The sequence below is a fragment of the Mustelus asterias genome, chromosome 18, assembly GCF_964213995.1.
Source record: "Mustelus asterias chromosome 18, sMusAst1.hap1.1, whole genome shotgun sequence".
Lineage (NCBI taxonomy): Eukaryota > Metazoa > Chordata > Chondrichthyes > Carcharhiniformes > Triakidae > Mustelus > Mustelus asterias.
Genome location: NC_135818.1, coordinates 69,646,874 through 69,660,135, shown reverse-complemented (window position 1 = coordinate 69,660,135; position 13,262 = coordinate 69,646,874). Strand labels below are relative to the sequence as shown.

The 13,262-nt window shown below is 41.6% G+C and overlaps 2 protein-coding genes across 2 annotated transcripts in view; one reads left to right on the top strand and one right to left on the bottom strand.

Moving 5' to 3' along the window:
* Positions 1-4,337, top strand: part of prima1 (proline rich membrane anchor 1) — a 117,750-nt gene extending 113,413 nt beyond the window's left edge. The window contains exon 5 of the mRNA XM_078233208.1: positions 3,747-4,337. Within this exon, the coding sequence (XP_078089334.1) occupies positions 3,747-3,786 (40 nt within the window). The 3' untranslated portion in view covers positions 3,787-4,337. The remainder of the gene's footprint in view (positions 1-3,746) is intronic.
* The window catches only part of unc79 (unc-79 homolog, NALCN channel complex subunit), a 152,604-nt gene continuing 140,244 nt past the window's right edge, over positions 903-13,262 (bottom strand). The window contains exons 44-49 of the mRNA XM_078233206.1: positions 11,291-11,466; positions 8,348-8,531; positions 7,575-7,772; positions 6,430-6,507; positions 1,352-1,393; positions 903-1,244 (exon numbers count right to left, since the gene is read on the bottom strand). Of these exons, the coding sequence (XP_078089332.1) occupies positions 1,044-1,244; positions 1,352-1,393; positions 6,430-6,507; positions 7,575-7,772; positions 8,348-8,531; positions 11,291-11,466 (879 nt within the window). The 3' untranslated portion in view covers positions 903-1,043. The remainder of the gene's footprint in view (positions 1,245-1,351; positions 1,394-6,429; positions 6,508-7,574; positions 7,773-8,347; positions 8,532-11,290; positions 11,467-13,262) is intronic.

Here is a 13,262-nt window from a genome sequence, read left to right as displayed (position 1 = left end):
AGGCTGTGAAAAAAAACAACTCTAATTTGCGCCAGGCTATTTATGCTGTCTTATAAAATATGCTTTTATCTTCTGGTATAGAATTACATATTCTTTGTTCCACAAAATATGTATCTAGTTTCATGATCTGCATAATAATTTACAGGAAAGTATATACAGTCTACTGGATACTGAAAAGATCAGTTTCTATTCTATTTTTAATAATGTTGACATTGATCTGAAGGGATTATTTACATCCATAGCCTAGTGGATTACCAGTAGTTGAACCGGTAAATAAATTTTCTTTCAGTATTATTGCAAAGTATGTCCTCAATATAAATTTTTCACATACTTGATTTTTTTTTAAGGAGTTAGCACATTCCCAGAGACAGAATTAGGACACTAATTAGATTTTTTGGTGTACAGAGAAAAATACAGTTTCAGCAAATGTCAAGACCAAAGAAACAACATGCTTTCCAGCACAGCTGCACATTTTCCAAATACAGAATGTACAGAAGAACACAATATCAGAACTACATTAAGTGGGCAGCAATATAGGACAAAATGTTGATAGATAATGACAAAAGTGATTTGAACAAACAAAAAAGTTACATAATTCAGTCAGAAATTATATTTTCAACAACAAAATAGTTGTGAATAGATATAAATGATACAACAGATTATATTGAAGCTGGTTAAAGCAACTCACAAGAACACAAAAGCGTGTAAAATAACCCATTCAAAAGTAAATGTTTAGAAACAGATATGCTGTATAATGACATCTCAAATTCAGCACAACTGATGTACAAGATTGATCATTCAATTATATTAAATTACAAAATACTGCCTCTAATAAAACCAAGTTCATTATTGTATTTATACACAGTATTTTTTTTAAATAATCTTCTACAATGTTTGTAAGGAAGATAAAATGATTATATATACAGACAGAGGCTGTTTAGTTCCCAACATGCTAATGTTGTCTAATGTTTTATCAGCATAAGAGAGTTGAATAAAAGATGTCTCTGCTTCAAGTCCAGTGTACACAAAACAAGGAAGAAAACTTAAAGAGGATAAAATTGAGATGCAGCTTCTGATGACTGTATTTCCACCTGAGCCATTTTAAACTGAGTACATTGCAGCCATTTACGGAGTACTGATGAACTTGTGCTCATCTGCCCAGATGTCTGGAACGACTGCAAGACATGATGGTTGACATTGTTCTGGATTGATTGTAGACGCAGCTGTAGACCGGCAGATAGATGCTGTTGGGTTTGAGCCAGGTGGAAAATTGGAACTGAATCAGTCATAATAATTATGATTAAAAAGCTTGGAACCACATTAACTTTTGGTCGTAAACAATACCACTTACCTTTAAATTTGACTGAATCATTGGTAACCACATTGGTATCAGCTGTTCAAAGAAGAAAAGTGTTACAAATTGCAATTGCTTTTTACAGTTAAACAGAAGATCTTAAAATTGTCATTGCACATTCATTTTCTCCTGTACTCACTGCTACATTGGTCCATAAATGATGCTGAAATATTATGAACTGTGATCTGTTACTAGCACCTTAAGGCTCTGTGGATTTTAAGATGTGAGTTGGTTGGAATAATTCAACATTGAAGGTCTGAACAGTGTGATGGTACTTTACATTAGGGCTTCTATCTCCTTTCTCATTCAGCTGTCAGATAATGGTTCAAATAAACAATTTTCATCTTAATCATACCATCACTAGCAGGTGACATGCAAACACATTGGGCTGCATTTTACAGCCCTCCGCCAGGCGTGTGGGGGAGCAGAAAACATGAGGGTTGCCCAGCCCATCACCTTCCTGCCCACCCCTGAGCTGTCCCCCATAATATGTTACGTGGGTGGGCACAAGAACTTGCAATCCACTTACTATATTTAAATATGGGTCAATTGAGCTTGTTACCAAGCCAAGTGATTGTTATATTACGCTGTCCATGCCATAATACAGAAAGCGTGGGCATGCAGGTGGGAGTCAGCAGGTCATCTCTGAAGATGAAAAATTGGGGGAAGGAAGTGTGGGCAGACCATTTGAATGGTGCCCTGTGCACATCGGGTCACACTGCCATGATGCCACCCCCACTTCATCCCTCCATGCCTGCTCTCCAAAACCCAGCTTCCCCACCTGGGCTCTCAGGTGCCTCCCCATCCTAAAAGCCTGGGGTTTACTTGTCTCCAGCAGCCACCACTTTTCTTCCTGCTCTTCTTTACAGTCCCAGCAGCACCCTGACACTGCTGGGAGGCTGGGGTTCCTTTCCTCTGAGGGACAAAGTCCCACTCTCACCTAATTTAGCTGGCATCTCTTTATGGCTGTGGGTGAGTCTCTTCTAGATGCATCAGTGGCAAGCCCACTTTCCTTCCAGGGGTGAGCAGTCCATTTTCTTTCCTCACTTCCCCCCATCCCCCTCAACTTCACACCCTAGTTAAATTCAACCCATGGTGTTTTTGTGCAAAATGAAGAGATAAAATATGGAGCCCTTGCACACCTCCCAACATCCATTCATTCTGTGATTTATGGAGGTTTAGGAGCAGCTACATGAAGACTTAAGTACCACTGGAGTTGAATACTGAAACACAGAACTGTGCAGTTTATTTTTCCTATCCTGCCCAAAACAACAGTCTCAGCTCCTTCAGTTCCCAGTATTAAGGCAGATTACTGAATTAATCAGCACAAGTCACATTTATATAGAGATAGAACAGAGGTATGGTTAGTTTCTAGAGGAACTCAACTCATCTAGTAGATCAATGAGATTATATATCCTGATACTGCAACCATAAGGTAAGAAATTTTAAATTTCATCATCAGACAAGGCTTCCCATAATTTTCCATATGGATGTCAGTCTTAGCTTGGCTCACTCAACAGCACTTCTACCTCCGAGTCAGGAGGTTATGGGTTTAAGCCCCAAGACCTGACACTTCACTGCAATACTGAGTGAGTGTTGCATTATGGGCGGCACGGTAGCACAGTGGTTAGCATTGCTGCTTCACAGCTCCAGGGACCTGGGTTCGATTCCCGGCTTGGGTCACTGTCTGTGTGGAGTTTGCACATTCTCCCTGTGTCTGTGTGGGTTTCCCCCGGGTGCTCCGGTTTCCTCCCACTGTCCAAAGATGTGCGGGTTAGGTTGATTGGCCGTGATAAAATTGCCCCTTAGTGTCCTGAGGTGCATAGGTTAGAGGGATTAGCGGGTAAATATGTAGGGATATGGGGGTAGGGCCTGGGTGGGATTGTGGTCGGTGCAGACTCGATGGGCCAAATGACCTCTTTCTGCTTGTAGGATTTCTATGATTTCTATGATTATCGGAGGAGCTGCCTCTCAAATGAAATGTTAACTGAGACCTTGTCTTCCTGCTCAGATAAATGTACAAGATCCCAAAGCACGATTCAAAACGGCTCGGGGAGTTTTCTTAGCGTTATATTCAACATTTTCTCCACAGCCTGTGCAAAAATATAGATTAATTTGGTGACTGACTCATTGTTCTATGGGATCTTACTGAGCCCAAATTGGCCACCCCCGACTGCTCTTCAAAAGTAAACCGATAGCTGCAAAGCATTTTCAATGGCATGAAGATGGGATAGGATTTGAACTAACTCAACTTTGTTCTTTCATATTACACTTTGAATTAACTGCCCACAGACTTGCTGAGAAATGATACAATGGTTATGCTCGAATACATACGAGTCTACAGGAAGATAAATGTGCCGGCTATGCTTTATTTTTTGCTCTTTTCCACTAGGGTTGAACAACTTCGCCAAAATGAACTCCACCTTCAATGACACAAAGCCTGACAGGATGCCTGATTTATGAACAAAAGTGCAATTATTCTGCACTACCTACATTTTGGACCCAAGGTTATCTGGTGCTGTGGATCAAGCTGTCACTTCACTAATATACAGGGCTGCTTGAATGTTATTTAATCGTGAAAACATTGAAAATGAAATTGACACTAGGCATTACAGGTTACCAAGCAAAACAAACTGAGCAACAATTACATAATATCATATCCATCAATATTAAGCTGAAGTGTATTAAAGTCGACGTAATGTATTTAATTGTAAGTCATTAACTGGATTCATATCAAGCCATAATTTGCCATTTCAAGAAAGAATAATGCTATATTCCAACTAGCTAGGACATAAAGGAAGACTAGACACTTCAAATTATTTTGTTAAAATAATAAGAACTGCATGCACAGTGTACTTTGTGGTGGAATAGGCAATGAGTATTTCTCATACCTGTTCAATATTTCAGATGTTCAATTCTTGAGTCATTGCAGTAAATTACAAACATATGTACTTTTTACTATAAAACTGGTGTTCATTTTTAGAATATAACCGTTATCGACAATTATATTTTCATAATTTGTGTTTGAATGATATGTATTTTCCAAATCAGTAGCTTTATGTAACTAAATATGGGGCTGGATTCTTGTGGAGGAGGTTGATAGGTTGTGTCAGGAAACTTCCAGACCTGGCAGATTGATCTTTAGAAGGGCCTCACCAATCTCTCCTATATTTTCATTCCAGGGGCAGAATGGAAACAATTTGGAGGTGGCCATGGAGGCAGGTGTTTGAAGGCCTGCCTCGGTTCTCTGGGACTTCGGCCCAATTGAATTAAAGGTCCCTTGGTCCATTAGCCCTCACCTCCACAGCCACCTCCCCACCATCTCCATGCCCTCATACCAAAATGCCACCTCCATATTTCCCCGACCTCCTCCATGCCCCCCATGAATCTTCCACAGTCACTCACTCAGTATCCATGATAGGCAGACCTCTGGGGCCATATGGAAATGAAAATAAAAATACACCTATAACTTCAAACTTCAACATTCTAGGGGTTACCATGGACCAGAAACTTAACTGGACTAGCCATACAAATACCGTAGCTACGAAAGCAGGTCAAAGGATAGGAATTCTGCAGTAATAACTCACCTCCTGACTCCCCAAAGTCTGTCCACAATATGCAAGGCACAAGTCAGGAGTGTGGTGGAATACTCTCCCCTTGTCTGGATGAGTGCAGCCTCAACACCACTTAAGAAGCTTGACGTCATCCAGGACAAAGCAGCCCACTTGATTGGCACCCCATCCACCACCTTCAACATTCACTCGCTCCATTACTGATGCACAATGACAGCAGTGTGTACCATCTACAAGATGTGTTGCAGGAACTCACCAAGGCTCCTTAGGCAGCATCTTCCAAACCTACCGCTATCATCTAGAGGACAAGAGCAGCAGATACATGGGAAAACCACTACCTGGAAGTTCTTCTCCAAGACACTGATCATCCTGACTTAGAACTATATCGTTGTTCCTGCACTATTGCTAGGTCAAAATTTTGGAACTCCCTCCCTAACAATGCTGAAGGTGTACCTTCGCCACATGGACAGCAACAGTTCAAGAAGGCAGTTACCATTGACTTCTAGAGGGAAATTAGGGATGGGCAATAAATGCTGGCCTAACCAGTGAATTTTAAAAAGATCCAATAGAGCTTTCAATCAAATACACCTGATATTGAAAAAACCCGAATCATGAAACACATCCAAATATGTAAATCCGCTCATTTGCAAACATCTATTTCATTAACCAAACCAAAGATAACTAATACTTAAATAACCTCTTAAAATGGTCAATCGAAATATCTACACAGGACCCTGCTGAAAACGTGGTTCTGGGTCTTTAGAGATTCAGCCAAGCATTCATAATGGGCTCACCTATAATAACAAACATTGGGAAATCTAAACATTGGAGTCCATTGAAATTGCAAAAACAGATTGCTAATGATTTTTTCTAAGCTACACCAGATGGCCTGTCAATCAATGGACTCCAGAAGCATGTGTCATCCTTAACTCTAACAAAAAGCTTCGAGCAGTCTTCTTTCAATTTTAAAAGGCTGGGGATTTCAATTCCTTCAACTTATGGCACTTAAACAAACCTTAAATCCCATTTTCACATTGGGTTAAAGCTGTTGGAATAGCAACATTTGGGTATGCTTGTACTCAGAAGTTAAATCAAATGGTCCTGGTGGGTTAGGAGCGATTCATACCCTGCCCCCTGCTGGCAAAAATTGGATCTGCTAGAAATGGAGGCAGAACTTCCAATCTGGGTTCCATACTGTTACTTTTTAAAGATCTCCTGAGCCATTACAACTCAGCGAAAATCCAAGCCGATCCAAGCTAAATCCAATGTTTTAAGTAGTATTAGGTTTGTACAATGATGGTTAAAAGTGTTTTTCATTTGTTTTCAAAATTAGTGTAACTTAAACAGACTCTGGTTAGGAAAATTAACTGACATCCTAAAATTGTGTGATGTGGCCAACAGTTAGCAAGGGTATATAAATCTTGCCAACTAGTTAGCAAGGGTATATAAATCTTGCTAAAAAATCATGATCTCTCATAGTGGACATAATAAAAATATAATTACCTTCACAAAGATAGTTGAATTGCATTCCTGTAGAGCCTCCATCAAGTTGATAACATGCAAGCAAACCATTTCTACCATCTGTAACACAGTAAAGGAATCTTCATTTGAAAAATGCTCGAATAAAAGCTAATGTGTCTTAAAGGTTAGTTTTGTGAACATTATTCAACACATTTGCACAAGAGCAAAATTCTGCAGATGTTGGATTTCTGAAATAAAAGCAGAAATACTGCTAATACTCAGCAGGTCAGGCAGCATGTGTGGGGAGAGAAATAGAGTGAACATTTTAAGTTTTATGAAAATTCTTGAGTATTAACTCTTGTTTCTCTGTTCACATATGCTACCTGACCTGATGAGTGTTTCCAGCATTTTGTTTTTATTCAACACATTAGATTGGATTTATTATCTAGTTACTGACATACTCTTAAAGTAATCATGGAGTCATAGCTTGATTACAGCACAGAAGACGACAATTTGGCTTGTTGTGTCAGTGCCAGCTCTTTGCAATAGCACCTCAGCCAGTCCCATTCCCCTACCTTTACCCCATCATAGCCCAGCAAATATTGTCTCTTCAGATAATTGTCCAACTCACTTTTGGAAAAACCTGTCTGAATCTGCCTCCAACATAATCCTAGAACCGCAGTGGGCAACAAATGATGGCCTTGTCAGTGTCACCCATATCCCATGAAAGGATAACAAAAGGCACATCCTGACCACTCGCTGCATGAAGTAAGATTTTCTTTATGCTGCCTTAGGTTCTTTTGCCATTCACCTGAAATTGGTGTCCCCCATTTTTCAACCCTATAGCCAATGGGAACAATTTCTCTCTATCTACTCTGACCAGACTCTTCATGATTTTGAACAACTCTTCTCTCAACGTTCTCTTCTCTAAAGAGAACACTCCTAGATTCCCAAATCTATCCAAGTAACTGAGTCCCTTCATCTCGAGAACCATTCTCTTTGAACTTTTCTGCACCACTACAACGCTTTCACACCTTTGCTAAATGGTGGTGCCCTGAATGAAATACAGTGCACCAACTGAGGTTGAACCAGTGTCTTTATAAAGGTTTACCATAACGTCCATGTTCTTTAGTGCTCGTGTAACCAGAGGAAAGGAGAATTAGTGAAAATATGTGATTGCTACTCACCACTTTGTTGTGGACCATCAGCTGTAAAATACTAGGTGTCACCCGACTCCAGAATTCAAGAGCAGTCAGAATAGCTGTGCAGACAAACTCATTCTGGTTCTGTAGTGATGGAGCAGAAGCTGCTTGTTCACAATACACAGTCCAAAGCTGGGCAAAGATGAATGCATGGAATAGGGAGCACATGTGCAATACAGATGTCTGCAAAACAGAAAGCAAAAATCACTGATTTATTGTAGTTAAATCTATACATCATCTTACACATGATTGGTGTTAAACAGATATTCCGGATTACCGTGTTCTTTTAAACAGCATATACTTGCAGTGCAGAGGTTAAATACAATTGAATAAAAATGTTAAAATTAGAATTTCAAAAATTTATCCCATGTTATAAACATTTACACAAAAGACTGATGGAGTAATTAATTAATGCATCAGAAATTTAACATAGATAGCAAAAAATTGTGATGTAATACCATAACCATTTTATATATTGCATTCAGAAAATGAACCGTGTTTGAAGCAACCACCAGCACTTGGTCAGCAAGCTGGTGAAACAACTGCCCACAAAATGAAATCCTGGTGGGTTCCCTCACGGAGAGGCAAAGATTTAAGAAAAGACTGAATACAACAACTGAAACTGCAGATAAAATGGGCGGCATGGTGGCACAGTGGTTAGCAGTCAAATAATGCAGAGCTTGCAGTTTAGAAACCATTGCATGGCATTCTCTGGATTCTCAGGGTTCAGGTTCTAATTTGTTAAATGTTCACATTACCTTGGATTGTTCAGGAAATCCAATCAAGATAACTATAAGGTGGTCTGCAATATGTGGACCAGCATCCAAAGGAATAGGCATGCATGAAGTGGATCCTGAACACACAACACTATGTGTAAGAGACCCCAGTAGCAACCATGACAAAAGACGAACATGGGAAACGCACTCAATAAATTCTTTTGGACTATAATGTTTGGTGGAAGAGAAAAAGAAAAACAAATTACAATTAGACATTCAGAAATAGATTCATATTTATCAATAAATTCACTGTTTGCTTGTCATCATATGGCTTTCTAGATTTTGTTACTGGTTTACTGAAATGGCCTTTATAGGACGGGGCATAGAGTATAAAAGTTGGGGTCTGATGTTGCAGATGTATAGAACGTTGGTTCGGCCGCATTTGGAATACTGCGTCCAGTTCTGGTCGCCACACTACCAGAAGGACGTGGAGGCTTTAGGGAGAGTGCAGAGGAGGTTTACCAGGATGTTGCCTGGTATGGAGGGGCTTAGTTATGAGGAGAGATTGGGTAAACTGGGGTTGTTCTCACTGGAATGACGGAGGATGAGGGGAGACCTAATAGAGGTGTATAAAATTATGAAAGGCATAGGTAGGGTGAACGGTGGGAAGCTTTTTCCCAGGTCGGTGATGACGTTCACGAGGGGTCATAGGTTCAAGGTGAGGGGGGGGGGGGAGGTTTAACACGGATATCAGAAGGACGTATTTTACGCAGAGGGTGGTGGGGGCCTGGAATGCGCTGCCGGGCAAGGTGGTGGAGGCGGGCACACTGGGAACGTTTAAGACTTATCTAGATAGCCACATGAACGGAGTGGGAATGGAGGGATACAAAAGAATGGTCTAGTTTGGACCAGGGAGCAACGCGGGCTTGGAGGGCCAAAGGGCCTGTTCCGGTGCTGCATTGCTCTTTGTTCTTTGAGTATTTCATCATGAGTTTAATTAACAAAGTCTGCATCATCATAATGGGCCAGAATTTTGCGATTGAAGTGATGGTGAAACTGTCTGCGTTTGCCATTATTACAGGATGAATATTGCAATTTCTAGAATCTGTACATGCATAGTTAGATGTGGGAATCTGCAAGTTGTTGTCAGTAATAAAAACAGAAAATGCTGGAAAGACTCAGCAGGTCTGAGAAAAACAAGGTTCACGTTTCAAGCCCGTATGACTCTTCTTCAGAGCTGAAGAGGGGGGGAAATGCGATGGATTCTCTGGTTGGAGAGGGTGGCAGAGAAGCTGGAGCAGAACAGAAGGTCAGGAATAGGTTGCTCAATGCAAACTGAGGAACAGCATCTCATCTTCCGATTAGGCATTTTACAGCTTTAGGACTTAATCGTTTTCATCAATTTCAGACCTGGATCTCTCTTTTCCATTTCGATTTTTTTCGTCCACCCCATTCCCCCACAGGGGCATCTGTAATTTGTTTTCAGAGTGCTGACACTTGTTCTGCTATTAACACATTCTGTGACTTTACCTTTATGCCACTATTAACACATTCTTTAGTCTTTAATACGATCATTAACACTTGCTTTGTCTTGTGTGCATGAATCTTTACCAATCTCTCCTGAGCTTCCACTTATCCCTGACCTTCGATTCTGCTCCACCTTCTCCACCCCCTTCTCCATCTATATAATCCATCACATTTTTACCCCTCTTCAGCTCTGAAGAAGTCATGTAGATTCGAAATATGGGGCGAGATTCTCCGGCCTCCCAGCCGTGTGCTTCTCGGAGGTGGAAGGTGGAATGTCAATGGGATTTCCCATTGAAGACACCCCACACTGCCGGGAAACCCGTGGGTGGGGGTGCACTGCCAGCAGGACCAGAGAATCCTGCCAGCATGAACGACTGGAGAATTCCGGCCATGAACTCAGTTTCTCTCTCCACAGATGTTGTTGGACCTGCTGAATCTTTCCAGCATTCGCAGTATTTTGTTGTCAGTAATACCCTGCTTTCTCTACTGGGTGCACTGTTGCACACATCGCAGAGGCAATGAGCACAAAATTTGTGATTTGGTCTGTACATTTTATATACATTTCCCATTGTAAGTTATTGAAAATGTTAAGCCTATTCAAACAGGTGTAAATGGATACTAAATAATAATTACTGCTGAAAAACTTCACTGACCCTGAAAAAATAATTATTAGTTTATTGTTTTAAAGTTTCTGTAATATCGCCATCTTAATCCTATATACACGTGCCAATCTGTATTCTGCTTGCTATAAAGTGATTAAAATTTGTGCTTTTTATATCCTGGTTTGCTGTTTGTGATAACCCTTTAATCTGTTTGACTGCTCGGCCGGCCTAATGCTGGCTAGCATATAGCCCCTAAAGATGGGGTCAAATTCAAAATCACAGGGCGGCACGGTGGCACAGTGGTTAGCCCTGCTTCCTCACAGCACCAGAGAGCCGGGTTCAATTCCGGCCTCGGGCCACTATCTGTGTGGAGTTTGCACATTCTCCCTGTGTCTGCGTGGGTTTCCTCCGGGTGCTCCGGTTTCCTCCCACAGTCCAAAGATGTTCAGGTTAGGTGCATTGGCCATGCTAAATTGACCCTAGTATCAGGGGGATTAGCAGGGTAAATAGGTGGGTTTACGGGAATAGGGCCTGGGCGGGATTGTGGTCGGTGCAGACTCGATGGGGCGAATGGTCTCTTTCTGCACTGTAGGGATTCTATGATACGCCAAATTTGGAATTTGATGCTCTCCAACCTGCTGAATCTTTGTGGTCAGCTTTTCTCAAGGGCAGCAGCAAGCACTGTTCCTTCATTCTGATGTCAAGTCCAGGAGAATGTAATTTTTAGAACATTGTGGCAACACAGTGTAAAATGCTATGAACTACATTATTTTGCTTGCAGAAAGTAATAGCTTTGATTTCTAGAAACAAAGTATACATTCATATGACAACATAGTGCTACAGTCCACTACATTACCCTTGTTGCATGGCAGAGGGAGGATGATACAGCCATGGCAAGTAGCGAGCAACTGCTTTATTATCACGGTGATTTCCTCTGGTAATTTCCATTGCTGCTATCTGCGCTAATCCCACTTTAAGGTGCCCGCCAAATGTATCTTCATGCAAAGGTTGAGAACAAGTCTTCATGTGACTCTGGAAAGGAAAGGTAATGCAACTTATATTAGATCACAAATAATTAAACTTGCTGTAACTGTTCTCAATGCTCCTGGACTATGGGATAATGAGGGTGTTTGGCGGCTGGGCACTAGATGAGGAATCAGCCAGGATTCACTTCCCCTTAAATCTTTGTTACAGTGTTGTGGTTCACCCCGATGCCTGCAATTTAACAGCCTGCTCTTGTGAACATTTCACACAGTGTGGGTAAAAGATTAGGTGGTTTCCCTACCACAGTCAAACATTTCCCACTATGGTTAAATTAGCCATTCCACACATTCAATTCTTCCCCACCCTAACTGTATCAAAGCCTGGCTCGGTAGCACTATTGGTGTCAGCCACACTGGAGCCCGGAGCAGATGATTCGTCTGCTTCCAGCTACCATGCTTTTAAGGACACTAGGGCAAGTGTGCCTTTCCTGAACTTGAAGCATGCAGAGTGGAAGACCATGATCTTACTCAGCGTCTAATGCTGATTTGGTACCCGACCTGCACTTTTTGGATCTCGTATATCTTGTTAACACTGAGCATGTCTACATCAATGGGGGCGAAGTAGAAAGGGTCGAGAGCTTTAAGTTTTTAGGTGTCCAGATCACCAACAACCTGTCCTGGTCCCCCCATGCCGATACTATCGTTAAGCCCACTAACGCCTCTATTTTCTCGGAAGACTAAGGAAATTTGGCATGTCAGCTACGACTCTCGCCAACATTTACAGATGCACCATAGAAAACATTCTTTCTGGTTCTATCACAGCTTGGTATGGCTCCTGCTCTGCCCAGGACTGCAAGGCACTACAAAAGGTTGTGAATGCAGCCCAATCCATCACGCAAACCAGCCTCCCATCCATTGACTCTGTCTACACTTCCCACTGCCTCAGCAAAGCAGCCAGCATAATTAAGGACCCACGCACCCTGGACATTCTCTCTTCCACCAGGAAAAAGGTACAAAAGTCTGAGGTCACATACCAACCGACTCACGAACAGCTTCTTCCCTGCTGCTGTCAGACTTTTGAATGGACTTACCTTGCATTAAGTTGATCTTTCTCTACACCCTAGCTATGACTGTAACACTACATTCTGCACTCTCTCATTTCCTTCTCTATGAACGGTATGTGTTTGATTGTACAGCGCGCAAGAAACAATACTTTTCACTGTATGTTAATACATGTGACAATAATAAATCAAATCAAATGAAATCAAAATGCATTCAGCGCATGAGGAACCACCCATGTCCCAGGCCCCAACTAATGCTTTTAAAGATATCAGCATAGGATTTTTAGATGAGGTTCTTTTGACTTTCTTTTGCTGTGGCAGAGAAAGTGCAGGTATTGTGTAACTTGCTGTCGGAGGAGTTCTGAGAAGTTGTTGGAGTCACTGGTGAGAGGTGCAGAACTATTCCAAGGAGTTTAGTGAAGCTTAAAGGCCTACAAACGGAAAGGTTGCCATCACTCATGAGGACTACAGTTGCATCCCCTCTTGGTCTGCAGCACCGTACGGAGGAGAAGAAGGTTCTCAACAGAAAACCAAATCTATCTAGAATATTCAGAGAACACTTTTCCTACCTCTTCTTCAGCCAGATGCAGTAATTGAGATAGCTACAGTTCACCAAGGAGATAGTCACTGAAACGTGCCTCTTCCTCCAACACACTTGCAGCAGAGAGTAGGGCAGGCCTGCATTCCCTTAGTGCTTGTCTTGCGACTGTCTTTGCCTGTCCGAGAGCACCTAACGCAGTGCTACCCCAGAGGCTGCAAACTGTCAATGTAGCAGACTACAGAT